This window comes from Saccopteryx leptura, chromosome 2 (assembly GCF_036850995.1).
Source record: "Saccopteryx leptura isolate mSacLep1 chromosome 2, mSacLep1_pri_phased_curated, whole genome shotgun sequence".
NCBI classification, from domain to species: domain Eukaryota; kingdom Metazoa; phylum Chordata; class Mammalia; order Chiroptera; family Emballonuridae; genus Saccopteryx; species Saccopteryx leptura.
Window position 1 is genome coordinate 8,801,951 of NC_089504.1, and position 20,930 is coordinate 8,822,880.

The 20,930-nt window shown below is 44.2% G+C and overlaps 1 protein-coding gene across 13 annotated transcripts in view; it reads right to left on the reverse strand.

Moving 5' to 3' along the window:
* Positions 1 to 20,930, reverse strand: part of RALGPS1 (Ral GEF with PH domain and SH3 binding motif 1) — a 331,320-nt gene that overhangs the window by 201,138 nt on the left and 109,252 nt on the right. For all 13 annotated transcript variants that reach the window (XM_066367128.1, XM_066367127.1, XM_066367126.1 and 10 more), the window contains exon 4: positions 13,168 to 13,218. In XM_066367128.1, the coding sequence (XP_066223225.1) occupies positions 13,168 to 13,218 (51 nt within the window). The remainder of the gene's footprint in view (positions 1 to 13,167; positions 13,219 to 20,930) is intronic.

Below are 20,930 nucleotides of genomic sequence, written 5' to 3' on the forward strand. Positions count from 1 at the left end.
AGTAAGAAGAAAGGAAGTAATTAAAAATGTGAACAGAAATCAATGCATTAGAAACCATAAAATCAATAGAAAAAAGAATAAGGGAACAAAAGCTTTTTTCTGAGATCAATAAGATTGATAAACTCAGCCAGAATGATCAGGACAAAAGAAAGAAGACTACTATGTATTATTCAGAGAGACATCATCATTTGTATAGAAAATCCTACAGAATCTACAAAACATCTACTAGAATAAATAAATTTAGTGAAGTTGTAGGTTACAAGGTCACTTAAAAGTAGTATTTCTATTAACTAGTGATGAGAGTAAAATTTAACTTGAATAAAATAACATTTTTAACAACATAGAAAATAAAATACTTAGGAATAAATATGACAAAAGATGTCTAAGACCTATACACTGAAAACTATATAACATCACTCAAGTATATTGAAGAAGACCTAAACACATGAAGATACATACTGTGTTCATAGTTGAGGTGACTCAATATTATCAGGATGCCAATTCTCCCCAAATTGATCTACAGATTCAATGTAATCACAATCAATAGCCAATCAGGCTTTTCATAAAACTGAACAAGATGATTTTAAAATTCATATGGAAATGTAAAGAAACAGCCAAAACAGTTTTGAAACAGAACATATTTTAAGGACTACCTGCTTTCAAGGACAGGAGAGGGTAGCTGGAGAGGAGGTAGTGCACAGACCATGAGAATATTTTTTGAGTGAAGAGTATGTTTAGTATCTTGATTTGATGATGGTTTCACAGGTATATACATACAGATATATCCATACATATATATATATACAAACTCATAAAATTGTTAGATTTATTTATGTGTAGTTATTATAGGTCAATTATACTTTTAAAAAGCTGGAAAAAAATTCCCATTCAATCTTCATGTCCAATTTTTGGAGGCAGTCATATTATCATCTCCATTTTACAGATATGGAAACTGAGACCTTGAGAGATTAAGTGACTTTAGCGTGATCACAGATATAAACCTAGGTCCTTCTCACTCTAGAGCCCAAGCCCTTAAACTTTAAGCCCTATGAAAGAACACTTTTCTATCTGCCTTTCATTCATTCAACAAGTACTGATCTTATAATTTGCCTGACTGTGGTTGAAGTAAGGGGTACAGTGGTGACAGGAAAGGTCTTCCCCAGGGCCCTCTCACTCTTGACCTAATAGCAGCTGCCCTTGCTTTCCTGTGATATCCCTGACTTCCCTCAAAAGAGAAAAGCTTGTGAGTTTCTGCCATGGGCCCCCGGCCAGGTCTATACAGTCTCCTTTAACCATCACAACACTATCAGACAGGATCGTTTCCATTTTACAGATAAGGAAATGGAAGAGCACTGGGAGGAGAAGGAACTTGCTAGGATCACACATCTAGAGAGCAGCAGAGCCAGGCTGCAAATGCAGATCTTCCTGCCTCCGTAAGTTACAATATAATCCTCCCATTGCTCCCAACTGCCTGGAATCGGGCAGTTACTCCTGACACAAGAGTCCAAACGGACCCTGTTTTCCTTGCAGACAAAATCACAACCAGGTGCCAAGTCCCCATGGATAAAAACAGCTGTTCACCAAAGGTTCTGTTTTGTGTTATTAATTCATTTAAAAGGAAATTTGGTTCCTAACCAGACCTAATGTCATATCCACACTCAAGAAGAGAAAAAAAACAAGTTTGGAAGTTGCAAAGTTAGTTTCGTTGGATCAAACATGCTGCCGGCCTCTGTCTGTGGCCAGACCGACTCAGGTCCCAGCCAGCCCTCCCCACCCTCGGCCCAGAGAGGGACTGCAAACTCTGTCTCCACCATGAAGCTGGGAGAAGCCCTTTTCCAATTTGTCTCTATTGTCACAAGCAACTGCCACAATGGATACAGCAATTACTAGGGAATAAGAAGAAAATACCAAGTGCAAACTCAGAGTAATAACAGATGAGGGAGACAGCTGGAGATGAGGGAGACACCGGAAGCTCCAGCTTCCGGTGCTAACACCAACATGAGGAGCATCAGGCCGGGAGCCACCACCCTGCCTGTGCCTTGCTCCAGCTGGAGGACCCCTGGGCCCCCCAATCCCTACTGCAGTTTTTTGAACAAAGGGATACAGTATAGCACAGAAGTCAGGAGGATTTGATGTTGTTGTTATTTTTGTTACCACTACCAATGCTACTACATCCTGAATGCAATGAACAGAACACTGGGCACTGTACTGGGCCCCAGGGTGCGGCGTGGATGGTACTGTCAGGATCCTTGTGTAGATGGAGTTGATAATCCAGCGGGGAGACAGACTTGACACAAGTAATTACTCAAACTTGTGAAAGTCCTGACATTTCAGGACAGTGGTGAAAAGCACTATGTAAGCAGCAGTGGGAGGTGGGAGGGAGCATGAGGGAACCCGCACCACCCTGGACTCTGAGCTGCTCTCTCATCTCCTGAGGGACGAGGAGTCAGAGCACTCCAGGCTGAGGGCCCAGCACGCGGAAGGCACTGAGATGGGACAGAACCAGGACCAGGGAGGCTGCAGGCGTCCTGGAGGGCCACAGGCCCGCTATGGCCCTAGAGGCCAGGAGGGCTGCCGCTGACTCACTATGCAGAGCTTGGATGGTGGGTCTGTATCCTCTGAGCAGTGGGAAACTGAGGAGGGTGTGGGGCAGAACTGGGAAGTGGGCAGACTGACTTTAGAAAGGTCTCTCTGGACACAGAGAGGAGGTTGGGGGGCGGGCGTACTCACCAGGAAATGTGACCAGAGAGGTGGCACTAACTTAGGCCAAGCTGGGGCGGTGGAGGGAAACGATCTGAGAAAACTGTCCAGCATGTGACCCGAGAGAGGGGTTTTAATGATGTCAGTGAAAGCGATCTCCTCTTTACAAATAAATGCCTGCTGGCAAAGCTCTTCCCTTCTCCCAGGGCCCAAAGCTGTGATTCCAAGGAGCAGTAAAGACACACAGGGTTTGTCCAACATCCAACACTGACCTCGGCCTTCTGGAATGCCTGCTTCTTCAGAGCAGGCAAACAGTATCCAGACAAAAGGCCAGAGGGTCAGGTTCTTGAACCCATAGGCAGTGTTTTCCTGAACGAATGTGTCACGTGGCCCTTTCGGAGGAGTCTTCATTCCTGCAGGCCAGCCTTCTGCCAACCAGCAGATGCTGGTTAAGCCACGCTCCAGGGTCCCAGGCTCTGATCAGGGGAAGGGTGAAACCAAATCTCTCTAGTGTCAGGGCCCCTCAGGAACATGAGTTCTATCTGGATAATGTCCCAAAACATTCGTTAATGCTGCTCCTACTTCTTCATTCTAATGGCTCTGCCTTTTCCTTTAAATACTTCCCAGGGCACAGTAAGGAGGAGAGCTGAGGATAGCATGCCCACATGCCTCGCCTGCTTTCCACTAACACTAAGCACCTGGCCTGTGCCTTAACCCAAGTGGCAGGCCCTAGTGACACTTTGGTTCCTCACCTCATGAGGCTCTTAGCCCAAGCCCAGAGCTGTCTTCCAGGGGAGCGCGAGCTACTTTCTGGCAGCTCCATCTCCCCCACACTGCTGTAAGCTCTCAACGCCAGGATGTCTTTCGCATTTAGCTCTGGCTTGCAGCATTTTCTTCTCCCATTCTGCTGTCATCTCCAGGACTAGACTGGGTGACATCACTAAACTGAGTGGTATGACTTCTCATGCCATTACCTCTTTGAGCACAGTCACCAGTACTCCGCCTCCAAGACCCTAAATCCTGAACTCCTTCTCCCTCCGTGACCCCCTCCCTGGCCTCCCTGTCGTCCCCCACTCCTAGTCAAATCTCTGCTTTGCTCGCTGCTTGACTTGCGGTCCCTCAGCCCTTTTTGAGTCTTTCAGCCCATCAGCCCTCTCCAGCCCTCTGGCCTCCCTCTCTCCAAGCAAAACTTTGCTGACTACCCTGCTTGACTTCCAAGATACTTCCCTGGGCCTCCTCCTACCCCTGTGGCCACTTTTTCTGCCTCCTCCTCCTCCTTCTTATTTTTGTTGTTGATTCCTGTACGTGTCCTGAGCGGTGGATGAACCTGTACCCTTTGTGTACTGAGATGATGCTCTAACCAGCTGAGCTACCTGGCAGAGCTCTGCCTCCTCCCTGACCTCTGCTCTCCTGCTCCCCAAGCGTACAGCCCACTGCTTTCTCCCCCGTTTCTTCTTGTCTTGGTTCTCACAGCTGCTTCAGAACCAGTCTAGCACCAGGCCTGTCCCTCCTCTCCCCTCGCCTCACATAGACTCTGCAAAGCCTGCTAACTAGTCTCTCTGATTCCAGTCAGTTCTGCCGCAGGTGGTTAGAATGAACTTCCTAGAATCCATCTGTCATATCACTCCCCTTCTGAAAACCCCAGCCAATACCCAAGGCTAACAAGATCAAGCTCTGCCTGCTGCCCGTCCCTACCCCCCCCCCCCACTCTCTCCTTGATGCCTCTACAGCCCCCAAGTGCTTCTTGTCTACTGTTTGTCAACATTCTGCCCCTCACTCTTGTTGGATTGTGCCAATGTCCCCGTCGTCTTTGTCTCTCCAACAAGTTAATGCAGTAGACTAATGAGAGAATGAATGAAGGCATGGAGGTCCGTCTGACCACTGGGCAGTCTGGCAGTGGGGAGGGAGCAGTATCAGCAAAGAGGCTGGAAAAACACAGGCACACCAAAAAGCTTTCCACCTCACTGAATTTGGTACTGACTGCAGTTCATCTCCATCACACTCGGGCCTGCTGGACACCCATCCATGTGCCTCTGTGACCCTGCATGCCCCCAGTGCCAGTGCCAGTTGGAAGAGAATGACACACTGACTTTAAGGAAGCCCTTGGTAGGTCAACATCCCAGGCAGCGATGTCCTGGAGGAGCAAAGAATCAAGAGAACGGCAGGCTCAGCTTTTCTTCAACCCACATATCAGCACCCAAAGTAGTGTTTGGTTTTGTTCAACAGATTACTGGCTTTCTTTTCTCTCTCTCTCTCTTTCTCTCTCTCTTCTTTCATCTTATTTGTGACAGAGAGAGAGAAAGAGAGAGGGACAGATAGGGACAGACAGGCAGGAAGGGAGAGAGACGAGAAGCAGCAGTTCTTCACTGTGGTTCATTACTCTCCTTAGTTGTTCATTGATTGCTTTCTCACATGTGCCTTGATGGGGGGGGGGCTACAGAAGAGTGAGTGACCCCTTGCTCAAGCCAGCAACCTTGGGCTCAAGCCAGCGACCTTGGGCTTCAAGCCAGCAACCTTTGGGCTCAAGCCAGTGACCATGGGATCATGTCTATGATTCCATGCTCAAACCAGCGACCCTGTGCTCAAGCCAGATGAGCCCGCGCTCAAGCCGGCGACCTCGGGGTTTCGAATCTGGGTTCTCCACGTCCCAGTCTGATGCTCTAACCACTGTGCCACCACCTGGTCAGGCATACTATTTGCCTTTTTAATGAGAATTCATTCTGCCTGAAACAATCTTCCCAACTCTCATGCTACTCCCCAAATCACCCATAAAATACAATACATTTCGGCCTTCAATGCTCCATGCCAGTGCCCCAACACCAAGGCAAAGCAAGTCTCCCTATTCAATGTTTGCAGGGCCAACTCACCATGGTGCAAGTCTTCATTAGACCTCAGCCTCCCTGCCATCCAGGGGGACCAACCAGCATGTGAACTCAGGTCTGAAGGACTCCATGTACAGTGCTCTTAACCACTATGCTACTGAAATCATCACCGGTCTGGGCCACTGGCTCCCACACAGGCACTGCTGAGCCTTCTGCTGAGCACGAGCTCATGTCATAACACACAGAGTCTATCGAAACTTGTGCTGTGAGCAATAATGGCCACAAGTTACTGTGCGCAGGCACTGAACAGTTCTTACATGCCTACTGTGAAGTAAAAACTGTGATTCCCCTCACTTCACATGAGGATATTGGAACATCAAGAGAATGAGCAGTACCTTGTCCAAAGTTTGAGCTGGAAAGGGTAAAGCGGGGAGCAAATCCCAGCTTTGTCAGGTTGCGTCCTTTTTACACACACTGTGCAGGTTTGGTGGACCCAGCAGCTCGGCTTGTCTACAACCCTGGGCTAGGAACGCACACACCGAGCTCATTCTCAGCACATTCTAAGAACGGCAATTCTCCCTTGATGCTGCTCCACATTGAAACTAATGACAAAAACAGTTCTGACATTTAAACTGGCTTCTGAGAAACTGTTGGACTTTCAACTTCATAGGCTGGGAGATGGGCATAATTGCAGACAGATTTATTTGGTAGGGAATGCTGGTAGGAACAAAGGCCACCCTGGAAATGTACCTTCTCACAAGGCTGCTGCCACTGTGACCCCGCAGAAAGACGTCCTTCAAAATGCAGCCCTCACCCTGGCCCGTGGCCACCAGGAGTCCCCCAGCCCCTGCAACCAAATCCACCACCATGGTGATAGGGTTCTAGGCCACAGCTTCTAAGTTAAACACAGCTGTGAGTTATTATACTGCAAAGTTGTATCTGCATTAACTTGCCAATTTTTGATAAAATTTTCACTTGTTAGAGTCACCAGGGAGCAGGGCAGTCACAGTTCCATATTTGCTAACTTCCATTTTCCTTGCTCACTGCCAATCCTTAACTCATCGTCTGCCTGGCTTCCTCTAAGCCCTGGGATGCTGCTCTCACAGTCCCTTGGCAGTAAGCAGCAGCAGTCACGGTTCGACCCTTAGTTATCAGCAGCATTTGGAAATCTGAATCTTCAAAGGCTGAGCTCCCGAGGCAAAAGCCTTGCTTTGGGGAAAGTGGTTAAACCACAAAACAGGCACCCTGGTAATAGCGTTCCTTTAATTGGTATGCCCCCCCACCGCCCTTGGCCATGTGCCCAAACACAGCCAGAAAATGTTCTGCCACAGCATCTCTCTCATTCTGTAATTCATTCATTCTTCACCCACTCAACAATTTACTGAGTGGCTACTATGTTCCAGGGACTGGGATCACACAGGGTCTCTTAGCAGGTAGATCTCCAGAACTAAGTGAGCATAACCCTTCTTTTCTGCCCAGGTGCTTTCAAAGAACTTTCAGGGAAATAAAGGAGAGAGACACTCCTCCCCAGGTGTGTCAGTGGCAGGAGAAAAAAGAAGAAGAGGAACTAAAAACAAATAGAATTGCAAAGAAATGTTAAGCTTTAACAGTACTCTGCTGGTTAATAGTAACATTGATATTGTTATTTTAAAACTATTTCTATATATGATAGGATAATACAAAAAAGGTTATTTAATGTTGTTAGGAACAAAAATTGTCAGTGTAAAAGACCTATGGATAAAAATCAAGAGAAGTAAATTAACAACCTTGTAATGTTAGATTGGAATTAGAAATCAACATCGTGTTGGTCATGTTTCTACAAGATAATGTGGTATAACACACCACCCCAAATCTCACAGGCTTACAGCAACAATATTTATTTCCTGCTCATAGGTCTGTAGAGTGACTGCAGTTCGCTGATCTCTGCTGGGTTCCCCTGGGCTGGGCCAGGTTGGGCTGGAATTCAGGCATTGGGTTTGGAATTCAGGCTAAGCAAGCAATAGCTACCAGTTCACCACAGAGAGTGTGAATTCCAAGAAAACTGGTGGAAGCTTGTGATGCCTCTTACCAACTCAGCTCAACACTTGCATACAGTCCTGGCCTCAGCCACTGGCATTACACATACTATCCCTTGTGTCCAAGTCACAGGGCCAAGCCCAAAATCTATACAATGGGGAAATATACACCACCCACAGAAAAGTTATGACTAAGGTGAGGAGGGAAGGAAGAATTGTGGAAAACAACACTACCTACCCTAATTATAATTTCATGACTTTTCCTTTGAAAAAATAAACATTTCCTAGCCCTCTTTACCAAAAAGACCTAAAAGCAACAGCAATGAATATCCTCTCACCCACATGGTGGTTTCTACACCTTATTCTCCACTAAAAGAAATCAGTGCCCCTGAAGAAGTGCCTGACTCAGGTCTTCAGCAGGAAATGTATAACATCACAATGGTATACCTCGTTGTGCCAAAAAGCAAGGAAGTTATCAAAATGAGCAGGATCGTGTTGCTACAGATGACATGAAAGTGCTCCCACTGGTTAGACAGGACATTTCATGCAGCAAAGAGAACAGTGACTATACCTGACTGAAACACAGATGCCCAGCCTACTCTTACCCTATGGAATCAGAATCTCCACCGATGGAGCCTAGGCATCTGCATTTTTTTACAGAGCTCCCAAACTGATCCTGATGCACAGCCAGGGCAGAAATTCACCGGTCCACAAGTTTCCTGATCCTCTGGGAATCAGATCACTCACAGTACCTCTGCTTCCTGAAAAGTTTTGCCTACAACAAACTTAAAATTGTCCCCTATTCACGTCTTTCTAACTCTGGGGTGGCCCAGCCACAATGTGGCAGGCATCTTAAAGGGAAAAACATTCTAGTTTTTAGTCTGCTAACAAAAATAAAAACAGCCAGAAAAGCTGGGGCAGCTCCCAGGTTCCTCCTTTTAACCACAATGTTGACAATGACAATAAGGAACAAATGCTTCCATGTTTAGCTACCACATCATAGATCCAAGACGTTCAAGTTTAGGTTTTCTACATACACTTTAAAGCAATTCGTTATTATTACTTATTGATTTTTAGAGAGAAGAAAGGGGGAGGGGAGAGACATAGATTTGTTGTTCCACTTATTTAGATACATTCTTTGATGATTCTTGTATAAGCCCTAACCAGGGATTGAACCTATAGAATTGGTGTATTCAGACAATACTCTAACCAACTGAGCTTCCCAGCCAGGGCCAAGCAATTAGTTCTTTCTTTCTTTCTTTCTTTTTATTTAAGAGAGAGGGAAGAGACAGAAACATCAAGCTGCTCCTGTATGTGCCCTGACTGGGGAATCGAACCAGCAACCTCTGTACTCCAGGATGATGCTCCAACCAACCAAGCTATCCAGCCAGGGCTTAATTTTTATTGATTTTTAGAGAGATGGGGTGGGGGGTGAAGGAAAGTATGTTATTCCATTCAGTCATGCATTTTTTGGTTGCTTCCCATGTATGTCCTGACCAGGTATCGAACCCACAACCTTGTTGTCTCTGGACAATGCTCTTAATGGACTGAGTTAGCTGGCCAGGGCCACAGTTAGTTCTTAATTCCCACTCTGCACCAGAATTATCAGGTCAGCTTTTACAAAATAGTGTTGACTGGGTTCTAGACCCTGACCCAGATATTCAGATTCAATGGTTGTGGGGTAGCTGTGTTAAGCTTGCCTATGGGGTTGCCAGCTATAGCACTTTGCCTGGTTGGTATGTGAATGCGTGGCTGCACCACGTGTGTATGGCCTATATAAAGCTATGGGTGCTTGCACTCGAGAGGAAGGGGAGATTGCGGATGTGAGGATTGCCTGCTCGCCACTGAGGGGCCATTCTTGCTGCTGGTGTGCCAGAGAAGAGGTTTTCCCTTGCCTGTGTGGTTGTCTGCCGTTATGAGACTTTATAGTATGTCCATAAAGTCATGGTACGCTTTTGACAGGTCACAGGAAAGCAACAAAAGACGATAGAAATGTGAAATCTGCACCAAATAAAAGGAAACCTCTTCCAGTTTCATACCTATTCAGTGCAGTTCGATGTGGGCTCCATTTGTTGCTCTACACACATCCAAATGATAGTGAAGTTCTTGCCGCACATGGGTAAGGACGTCTGGTGTAACAGAGTGAATAACGTCTGTAATTCTCTGTTTTAAGTGATTAATGTCATTGATACGTTCAATGTATTATATACATGTTTCTTCACATAACCCCAAAAGTAAAAGTCTAAGGGCATCAGATCTGGGATCATGGTGGCCATGGCTTGACAGAACCCCTGCCTATCCACCGCTGGGGGAATGTTCTATCCAGAAACTCACGAACAGTGGTGGCGTAGTGTGGAGGAGTGCCATCCTGTTGAAAGATGACACCTTCTGGAAATTGTGGCACTGCATACAATTCCAACATGTCAAGATAGGACTTTGCCGTCACAGACTGCTCCGCGAAAAAAATTGGACCTATCACCTTATCATGCATCAGGCCACACCACACGTTCACTTTAGGGGTGTTACGTTCATACTCAACGTAGGCATGAGGATGTTCAGCAGCCCATATTCGGACGTTATGGCGATGAACGTGTCCACAGATATGGAAGGTCGCCTCATCGCTAAACACAATCTTCTGCAAAAATCTTGCATCATTGTCGATCTCATGAAGCAGATATCTGTAGCAAATGCACATCATGTGGGTCTATCTGCCGGTTTGATAGCGTACAACAGGCGCAATTTGTACCCCGTAAAACAGAGACGTTTCTTTAACACCTTATGAACTGTAGTCTTGCTTAGGTGTAATTGTGGAGCACACACATGCACAGATTTTTTAGGGCTCCTTAGGTAGCTATCCCGTATAGCCTCTACAGACTCGTCACTGACTGATGGCCTACCAGAACGGGGTTTCTCCACCAAACTGCCGGTTTCTTTCAACTGCTTATCCCACCGAGTAATGTTATCCCTATGTGGTGGCACTTCGTTATAAAAGCGCCGATATTCACGTTGCACTTTGGTCACGGATTTGAATTTAGCGAGCCACAGAACACACTGAACTTTCCTCTGTACTGTCCACATCTCGACTGGCATGGCTGTGGGCTGCTCCGCTGTATACATGGTATTACATCATCATCTGCATGTGCACACATGCTGCCACATCATCCTACAGAAACTAGGAGGGTTTTCCTTTTATTTGATGCAGATTTCACATTTCTATTGTCTTTTGTTGCTTTCCTGTGACCGGTCAAAAGTGCACCATGACTTTACGGACACACTGTATTAAACGGAATGGCCCAACCGTTTCCAGCTCCGCAGTTTCTCTACCTTCTGCCCGAACCCAACATGAACCTGCCTCGCCTCGGCCACTGGCATTACAATGGTCTAGGTGGAGTCTGGGCACGCCATGTTTCAGAGGGTGCCCAGGTGATTCTGATGTGCAGCCACAGTTGGGAACCACCGCTCCAAGCTAAAATCTTAAAAGCAAAACATCTCCACCTTAATATCTTGTTAAAACTTGAAACCAGATACGCTTTCCAAACTGCAATGCCCCAGGGAAAAGTCTTGGTGTGCCCCTAGTTGCGCCTCTGAAGAACTCCTGCCCTTTCCCTCCTTCAGTCAGCCTGAGCAGTGACCCCAGCCTTCCTGGACACACGCAGGTTCAGGGCTCACAGCAGGCTGGGCTACCCTCCTCAGTGCTCAGGTCAAAGAATGAAGATCCAAATGTCTCACCCAGTCCAGATCAAAGCTACGCAGAGAACACGATCAGAAATAGCTTCAGCTGAGAAGGTTGAACATCAAACAACTATTCCCTTACAAAACTCCAAGAGGTGGTATGTTGTTTCAGCTTTTTTTTTTAATTAGAAAGAATAAATTAACTCTACATTAGAATAAAATAGGAAAAGATTGGAAGTCAGCCAATCCAAAAGAGCAAACATAGCTCTGCTCCCCAAGCCTAATGAACAAAACACGCGCAAGCACACAAATAATAAAGGTCATTGCCATGTCTTCACACAAATGCTGGTCACAGCTAATGACGTGTTTCTTACTAATCTCTAATAGGTTAGGTGCCAGGTCCCAGAGGCCTGGATCCTTTACCTGACTTTGAATTAAAATGCTGTTTTTCTCTCTTAGTGGCTACCACACTGTCAGAAGGGCATGTTAAGAGTGTTCTGAATTCACAGCAGACACTTTTTGGTTACAGCAGACACCTTTTGACATCTCTCTCCACCTATACCTCTCCTCTCTGAAACCTGTACCCTACTCATATGGCTGGATGCTCAGCCACACAAGCTTGCTCTTCTTGGCCACATACTCTAACTTCAGTCACTGAACCTTCAGTCACTAGACACGTGACTCAGCTGGTCTCACTCTGGACGGTGGGGATCATGTAAATGTGGGCCCAGTGGGGAGGCCATCTTGGACCATATAAGCAGGTAGGAATGAAGGCAAAAGAGAGAAGGAGAGGGAAAAGCAAAGGCAAAAAGCGAAGATGGCTTAAATCCTAGTTGGCTCCCCAGGCTGCCTGGACTCCATGCCCATAGATTCTGTAAAATGCCCCTTTATCCTTGTAATAAATTCTTCTCTGCCCATCACAACAACTTTAAAATGCATTTCTGTACTCTGGTTTCTCTTCATATCACATAAATCTTTTGCCTTTTGAAATGCATTTCTCTTACCTGCTAACAACAACAACAAAAACCCTGACCAAAATCACTACAAAGCCTAGTTATCAACTGCTAAGCATTTCTAGGAATTTTTAAAATCAACTTTTTACTCTTTATTAAATATGCTGTTTCTACAAATGTACATTACAATTTAATATAAATATGTATGTGTTTTCCTGTAGCAACTGGTTTCAAAATCAGACACAAGGCAACCGTCGGAATTTGGGATCAACAAAAAGAAAGCTCTCTAGAAAAATGTTCCCATACTTCCCCTTCTTGACAGTGACCATTTTCAGCAACAGGAGCCTGGGAAAAGTGCTCAGTGTGGCAAGATCTAAAGGAACGGAAGCTGTGGGCACCAATGATGCAGCCCTGCCAGAGTGGACCAGATGTGGGACATTCTAGAGAACCCAAACACCTGGCTCAAAGAACGAGCACCATCAATAATGGCAAGTTTCTGGACACTCTCTTTAACGGGGCTTAAACACGTCACATGTGTTTAAAGATGTCAAAAGAAACTGAGGCCCTGGCTGGTTGCCTCAGTGGTAGATCGTCAGTCCAGCATGTGGAAGTCCTAGGTTTAATCCCCAGGTTCAATTTCTCATCAGGGCACACAGAAGAAGCGACCATCTGCTTCACCTTCCCTCCCCCATCTCTCTCTCCTCCCCTCCCCGCAGGCATCGGTGGCTCAAATGGTTTGAGTAATTGGCCCTCAGATGCTGAGGATGGCTCCAATGGCCTTGCCTCAGGCACTAAAATGGCTCGGTTGCCACGCAACAGACCAGTAGCCCAGATGGGCAGAACATCACCCCTAGTGGGCTTGCTGGGTAGATCCCAGTTGGGGCACATGCAGGTGTCTGTCTCTGCCTCCCCACCTCTCACTTAATAATAAAAGAGAGAGAGAGAAAGAGAAACTGAGTCACTCTAATGTAACTGTTGTAACAATACAAAGGACAAGGTACAGACCTCCGGCTGGATGGCTTTAAACACAGGGATGTCCATTAACGTAATCTGGCTCTGCAACAAAAGAGAATGGGTATTAGAAAACATAAAGGTAACTGTGGTGTTGCTTTGAATCAACACAGAGTAGTAACATTCTTAAAAATTATACTTTCCCCCTTGAATAAAAATCAAGATAGAATAGAGTAAAAAACAGGCAAATTTCTAAAATGCCTCTCCCACCCATTCCCTTGTCATAAATCTTGATCCACATCCTTCCTTCTCGCATGTGAGACATCCAACTTCAGATTGGTAATAGTAGTTCGGAGGTGGGACTGAGAGGAAGGGGAACATTTTTTAGTTTGGATATTTTTGTACAATTTAAGTTTTTTTAAAGCATGAATTACTTTTCTAATTTTAAACACTCGACAATATAAAAAATTAGAATGCTACACTATTACTCTAAATTTTTTTTAAATTGTGGCTTATAGAAGTTGTCCATTCTTCTGAAGTCTAAGCCTCCTCAAAATTATATGGTAGAGTGACATTCAAGATGCCTCTGCAGACCAGTGTTGAGCCACAAACTATTTATTCCACAGCCCACAGTATATGTGATAACTACAAAATTTGAGAGCAAGCACTTGGAAACTTTTAGCAATTTGCCAGGATGCTCTTATTGTATTTTAAAAAGTATTAGTCTTGTATAGATTGGAAATGAAAAAAAATTGGTCCTTCACCAAAACTAGCTTGAGAAGCACTAATGTTGTTACACCATAAAACACACATCTGGTTAAAAGGCTACTCCCATATGAGAAGCTCACTGACAACAGTAAGAGAGGCATTACTGCTGACATGTTGCAGGCCAAGGCATGGACTGAGCTGACTTTACAGGATCTACTTATCCTCATGGGATGCCAGGTGTCAGACAACAGATGCCTCTGTAACAGTTCAGGGAAAGGAGAGCTGACAGACAGCCTTTGGAGACCTCCTAATCCAAGAAGACACAGTCATCTGGGAGGACGTGATGCCATGGAACAAACATGGGCTCTGGAGTCAGCGGGGCTTGGGTGTGTGTCTGGATACCATCGCTTGACAGCATTATTCTATTTGATAACCTTCAGTCTTGGGTACAACATCTAGAAAACAGCAATAATAATCCCTATCTTACAGGATCTTTGTGAGAATTCAAGACAGAAGGTGCAGAATGCCTGGCACCTGACAGACGCTGTATGGGGGTGGGGAGGTGGGGAGTGTGTATGGGTGTTGGTACATGTGCATATAATGAGATAGAATCTTTGTGTATATCATACACACAGAATGTCTCTGAGCAGGAGAGGCACAGAAGCAGGTAGCTTCAGTGGACAGGCGCTTCTGTCTCCTCCAAAAGACTAGTCCTCCTCACTAGTGCTCTTCATGGGCATGGAGGTGAAAGGCTGTCAGTACTTGGTAGAAAGATGGTGGTTGGCTCATGAATGAAGCACTTGGGAATCCGCCCTCTCCACCTCTTGGTCCACCCACCAGTGGCACATATGGATCTGGCCCTCATAACCTGGGTGTCGAGTGACTACTCAGCCCGAAGGCCTATAGGCCCATGTGTCCATATATCTGGTCCAGACAGTGCAAACAGACTGGCATTTCTCCTGCCAGACCCAAGGAGATTATTGGCCAAGTGCTCCTGACATGTGGATTAATTCTGCCATCCCAGGGAACAGAAAGGCCTTGTGAAAACAGATTTGAGCTGAGAGCTCAGAGGGCCTTGGAAATCTCTCCCACAGTTCAAGTTAACTCCCAATCCGGGAGAACCAGCAGGATGTTTGCAATGTCATTTAGGAAAAGAACCAAAAGTCTGCTAATGTGAAAATGAGAAAACTTCCTTTCCATCTTGCCATCAGTTCTAGGATTTGCTACCGAATTTTCAAATGATTTATTAAAATAGTGACTTTATATTTCATATATTTTTTAGATGGTCCAGGTTTCAAATATTCTGATCCATGCTCAGACTTTAAGTCAGAAAATGTGTTCAAGTGTTTTATTCTAAACAAACAAGATCAACAGAGGTCACCAGGCTTAAAATAAGACTGGCTGGTCCCAAACACACAATCTGGGAGTTTTCAGAACAATCTCTCCCATTTCTATCCACTCCAACCAAAAAAATGATAGTGTCCAGAGCAAGAATGTATCAGTACATAGGAAAAATCCAATTATAAATTTCATGTCATTTTACTACAAAGTCAAACACCCGTGAAAACAATTGTTGGTGAACAGTCCTTCACTGGAAGTTTGAGCACCCAAAGGCAGGCAGTTTTATCAAAAAGGAGGGGTGTGGGTAGGAGTGGGAGCTTGAGGGGCAAGGCCAGGTTCTGTCCCTCTGCACAGCCCTCCCTGGAGAGATGCCCTGGCTGCCAGGAGAGAAGGGGCATCTCCCAGGGGGTGGCACAGCCTTCCCAGAAACACAAGACAGGGAGACTCATTTCCCAGCAGCAAGCCAAGGTAGTGGGGAGCACGAACTGGACTAATGAGAACACTCATGAATAAGCACCCTAATGGCTTCTCCTCACTTTCTGGAAATGAAGCCTCAACACAGGATGTCCAATTAAGCTAGTTACTTGGCAATGCCTTCTTTAACGCAAACCTCTTCTCCCATCTCCTCCTTCCTCCTAAAAGTCCAGCCTTTTAGGGAACTGGCCAATTTCCATATATCTCAAAACATTTCTGTAGATATGAATCCTTCAGAATAGAGACCTATAGGGCCACTTTACAATGTGATCCTAAATAAAAAGATGGTATTATGTGGATAAATAAAAGCTACTTAGCCAAAAAGGAAAAGAAATATTTTGCATGTGTTAAAATGTAGTGGTTCTCTCCTCCAACAGCGGCTGACTGATCTGCTCTTCCTAGCTGCAACCTCAGTTTAAGGTCCTCCCCACCCTCCAAACAATCTAACAACAAAAGCTGTTCACAAATCAGTGGTATGTCTTATAATAGAAGATCTCTTTAAGTTTGCACTTAGATCATCCTTCCAATGCCTAACCAGGAGGGGTCACAGAACAAAAAGTAATCAGCTCCAAAGATACATTCCTGCTTCTACTCCCAGAGCCACAGGAAGCACGTGTCTGGCAATTTTAGAACCGAGTCAAGGAAATGCAAATGAAACAGGAAGACACCATTTGTCACCCATCAGTGCCATCAAGGCCGATGGGACTACGAACTGCTCTGTTTGTTCGTTTTTGGAAAGCAGTCTAGCAGTAACTCCTAATGAAGTTTTTAACTTTTTACTTTTTTTAAATTGTCAAACTAACAAAACAATTGCCAGGATAATATGATGAACTCTATAACTTTTCACCTGGCTTAACTTATTATTAACATTTTGCTTCATTTGCTTTATCTCTACATATACAATTATACGTGCACATTTTCCCTGAACCATTTGAGAGTAAAATACAAATATTATGACTCTTTAACCCCTAAATCCTTCAGCATGTTATTTCCCAAGAAGGAGATGACCCTCTTACATAAACTACATTAAGGAAATCTATCATTAGTACAACAGGTATTATCTAATATATAGTCCCATTCAAAATTTCCTAATGATCTCAACACTGTTTTTTATAGCAATTTTGTCTTGATCCAGCATTATTCACTGCATTTAGATATTATTCCCTAAAAAGTGAAATGAGCATACTGTTTACACAATAATCCCTGTATCTATAAAAAGAAATGTACTAGTATATAAGGAGATTTCATACAAAGATCTACATTTAGATACAAATATAGATGTTTACTGCACCATTAGCTTTAGTACCAAAAATCTGGAAACAACTAAAAAGGTCATCAAAGGGACTTGTTCACACACACACACACAAAAAGGGACTTGTTGAAAAAAAATCATGGTATATCCAACTCTGGAATATCACACAGCTATTAAAAATAGAGCATTAGATTGATACATGTTGACCTAGAAGTACGTCCATAATCGATCAACATAGAGACAAGTTCCAGAAGTGCTTTTTGCTCTGCTTTCAACCTGGGGAGTAAAAAGACTGAAATCTATCTATAGGGCATCTGCAGTGAGAAACAACAAGGAACTTTTAAATAATTTTAACCCTTGTTATTATAAAGTAACACACATTTACAGAAAACCACTTTAAACAAATGCATGATTTAATTACTTAAAGATGAACACCTTGTAACCATCTCCCAGATCAAGAAATAGCCACCTCAATCAATAGATGATCAGACCAAAAAAATGTGGTATATATATACAATGGGGTATTTGTTCAGCTTTCAAAAACAAGAAAATCCTGCCAGCAGCCATAAGACAGATGAACCTCAAGGGCATTATGCTACGTGAAATAAACCAGTCACAAACAGACAAATGCTGTGTAATTCCAGTTATATGAGGTACCTAGAGTAGTCAGATTCATAGAGACAGAAAGTAGAATGGTGTTGAGGGTAGTGGGGAATGGAGAGTTGTTTGATGGGTAGAGTTTTGGGTTTGTGAGATGAATATAGTTCTAAAGATTCGTTATACTGGCATGACCTGTGGTGGCGCAGTGGATAAAGTATCAACCTGGAAATGCTGAGGTTGCCGGTTCAAAACCCTGGGCTTGCCTGGTCAAGGCACATATGGGAGTTGATGCTTCCTGCTCTTCCCCCCTTCTCTCTCTCTCTCTCTCTCCCCCCTCTCTATAATGAATAAATAAAATCTTAAAAAAAAATTTTAAAAATAAAATAAAATAAAGATTGGTTATACCATAATGTGAATGTACTTAACACTACTGAACACTACCTATATACACTTAAAAATATACTGCTCACAAAAATTAGGGGATATTTCAAAATGAATAAGAAACGATAAAAAAGCATTTGATTTTTTTTATTAAACAAGAACATCAGAAAAGCAAACAAGTCAAAGAAAGTTGTTCAATTATGCAAATGAGATGAAAGGCTGAAAGTACTGGCGTATCTGCGCATTCCCTGATCCTCTAGTTTTTGTGAGCAGTGTAGTTAATTACGATGGTATATTTCATGTTACCACAATTTCAATAAGTTTTTTACCATAAGTTTTTTAAAAAGTCACCTCAGAGTTCCTCTATATGCCTTGTCCCAATCACAAGTTCCTCCCTACTGTCAAAAGTAACCACTATACTGACTTCCCTCATTGCTTTATAATTTTATCACCCAAGTGTGTATACCAAGGCATCAGTGTCATCTTGCCTGTTTTTGTTTTAATTTGATGCATATTTTTAAGTTCCTTTTAATCTACAGGTATTTTTTTTCCATCTCTTTGTTCCTTATAATGTATCTGCTGAAGAATCCAAGCCATTTGACCTACACAGTCCCACACACTCATGGTGCAGGTCAACACGTTCCTCTACCTTGGCATTTCCTGCAAAGTTGGCGGCAGGAACTAGAGACTTGATCAGACACAGGTCTGATCCTTTCGTTTTGGGATTTTTTTTTTATTTTAGAGAGAAAGAAAAGGGGTGGGAGAGAGAGACAGCAAGACCAAGAATTGAACTGGCAACCTCTGCCTATCGAGATGATGCTCTAACCAACTGAGCTATCTGGCCAAAGGCCTAGGCAGGACTGGAAGTGGTGTTGTGTTGTTTCAACGGGAAGCACATTATTTCTCTCCTTGTGTGATGCTAGTGGCTGCTGATGTTCAATGCCTACATCTATTAATTCACTGGGGGCATAAAATGATATTTTAATTCTACAATTTCTTTCCCATTTATTAACTGAAATAATTTAATAGAGAGAAACTTTCTCTCATCTACTATTTGGTTACCCAGTACAGTTCAAAAGTAAAAAATAGGACAAATACCAGCGTCTAGCCTTATATTTCTCAGTTTCTAATATAATAAGTTGGTTCCATATCATCATCCACTGTTGACCTATTGTTTGATGGGTTTCAATCAATTTATTATTATACTTTTGAAGCTCAAACTGTCCCATCACTCTCTCTCTCTCTCTCTCCCCCCTCTCTATAATGAATAAATAAAATCTTTTTTTTTTTTTTTTTCTTTTTTTTTTTTTTTCATTTTTCTGAAGCTGGAAACAGGGAGAGACAGTCAGAGAGACTCCCGCATGCGCCCGACCGGGATCCACCCGGCACGCCCACCATGGGGCGGCGCTCTGCCCACCAGGGGGCGATGCTCTGCCCATCCTGGGCGTCGCCATATTGCGACCAGAGCCACTCTAGCGCCTGGGGCAGAGGCCGAGGAGCCATCCCCAGCGCCCGGGCCATCTTTGCTCCAATGGAGCCTTGGCTGCGGGAGGGGAAGAGAGAGACAGAGAGGAAAGCGCGGCGGAGGGGTGGAGAAGCAAATGGGCGCTTCTCCTGTGTGCCCTGGCCGGGAATCGAACCCGGGTCCTCCGCACGCTAGGCCGACGCTCTACCGCTGAGCCAACCGGCCAGGGCCCAAATAAAATCTTAAAAAAAAAAATTTAAAAATAAAATAAAATAAAGATTGGTTATACCATAATGTGAATGTACTTAACACTACTGAACACTACCTATATACACTTAAAAATATACTGCTCACAAAAATTAGGGGATATTTCAAAATGAATAAGAAATGATAAAAAAGCATTTGATTTTTTTTTATTAAACAAGAACATCAGAAAAGCAAACAAGTCAAAGAAAGTTGTTCAATTATGCAAATGAGATGAAAGGCTAAAAGTACTGGAGTATCTGCGCATTCCCTGATCCTCTAGTTTTGACCTACACTAGAAGAAACACTGGGCAGAGGGAACTTTCTCTAGCTGGCTCCTGAGTCCTTTTTGACATGAGCCTACCGGTCTTTGATAACTTCCTTCCTGGTATTGGAAAGAGATACCAGGCTTATGTTGCACACTTCCTTTCCCAGACTTGTAGTCAATCAGTTACCCAGGAAGCCCCAGAGTCTTTTAGTGATAAGTAACATTCCAGGACCATGATCTGGAATTCATACCAATATTTCAAATTCAAATTTAGAACATTTTTCCCCTAACTTACTTCTTCTGTATTACCTCTGTATCTCTTTTCTTCCATATCAAAAATCCTGGTCTCAAAGACACAAGGTGTATAGGATTACAGTATCCTATAATTATTCATTTACTTTATCCTATGTTATACACACAATGGTCTCAGAATAGCAACACTATCAATATCATTACTGAGAAAAGTTATGAAATTTTGCATTTGTTCTCTCCATTCTCCTCCATTTTTATAGTTTATACTATAATTATCATACTGTATCTATTATATGAGCATACAGCCATTATATACTATACCCTCTCCCTTTTAATCCTCATTTAGTCTTAACTTTACTGCAAGTGAATGTTTACTGTTCTCCACTAGCCTTTACAGTGAAGTTTCTCTAATTATTTTCATTGTCTGAGGCTTATTCTCTAGCAGATTCCTCAGGAAGGGTTCACAGAAATAATATTCTCTTCCCTGGCCGGTTGGCTCAATGGTAGAGTGTCGGCCTGGCATGTAGAAGTCCCGGGTTCGATTCCCGGCCAGGGCACACAGGAGAGGCACCCATTTGCTTCTCCACCCCTCCCCCTCTCCTTCCTCTCTGTCTCTCTCTTCCCCTCCCGCAGCCGAGGCTCCATTGGAGCAAAGATGGCCCGGGCGCTGGGGATGGCTCCTTGGCCTCTGCCCCAGGCACTGGAGTGGCTCTGGTCACGACAGAGCGATGCACCGGAGGGGGCAGAGCATCGCCCCCTGGTGGGCAGAGCGTCGCGCCCTGGTGGGCGTGCTGGGTGGGTCCCAGTTGGGCGCATGCAGGAGTCTGTCTGAC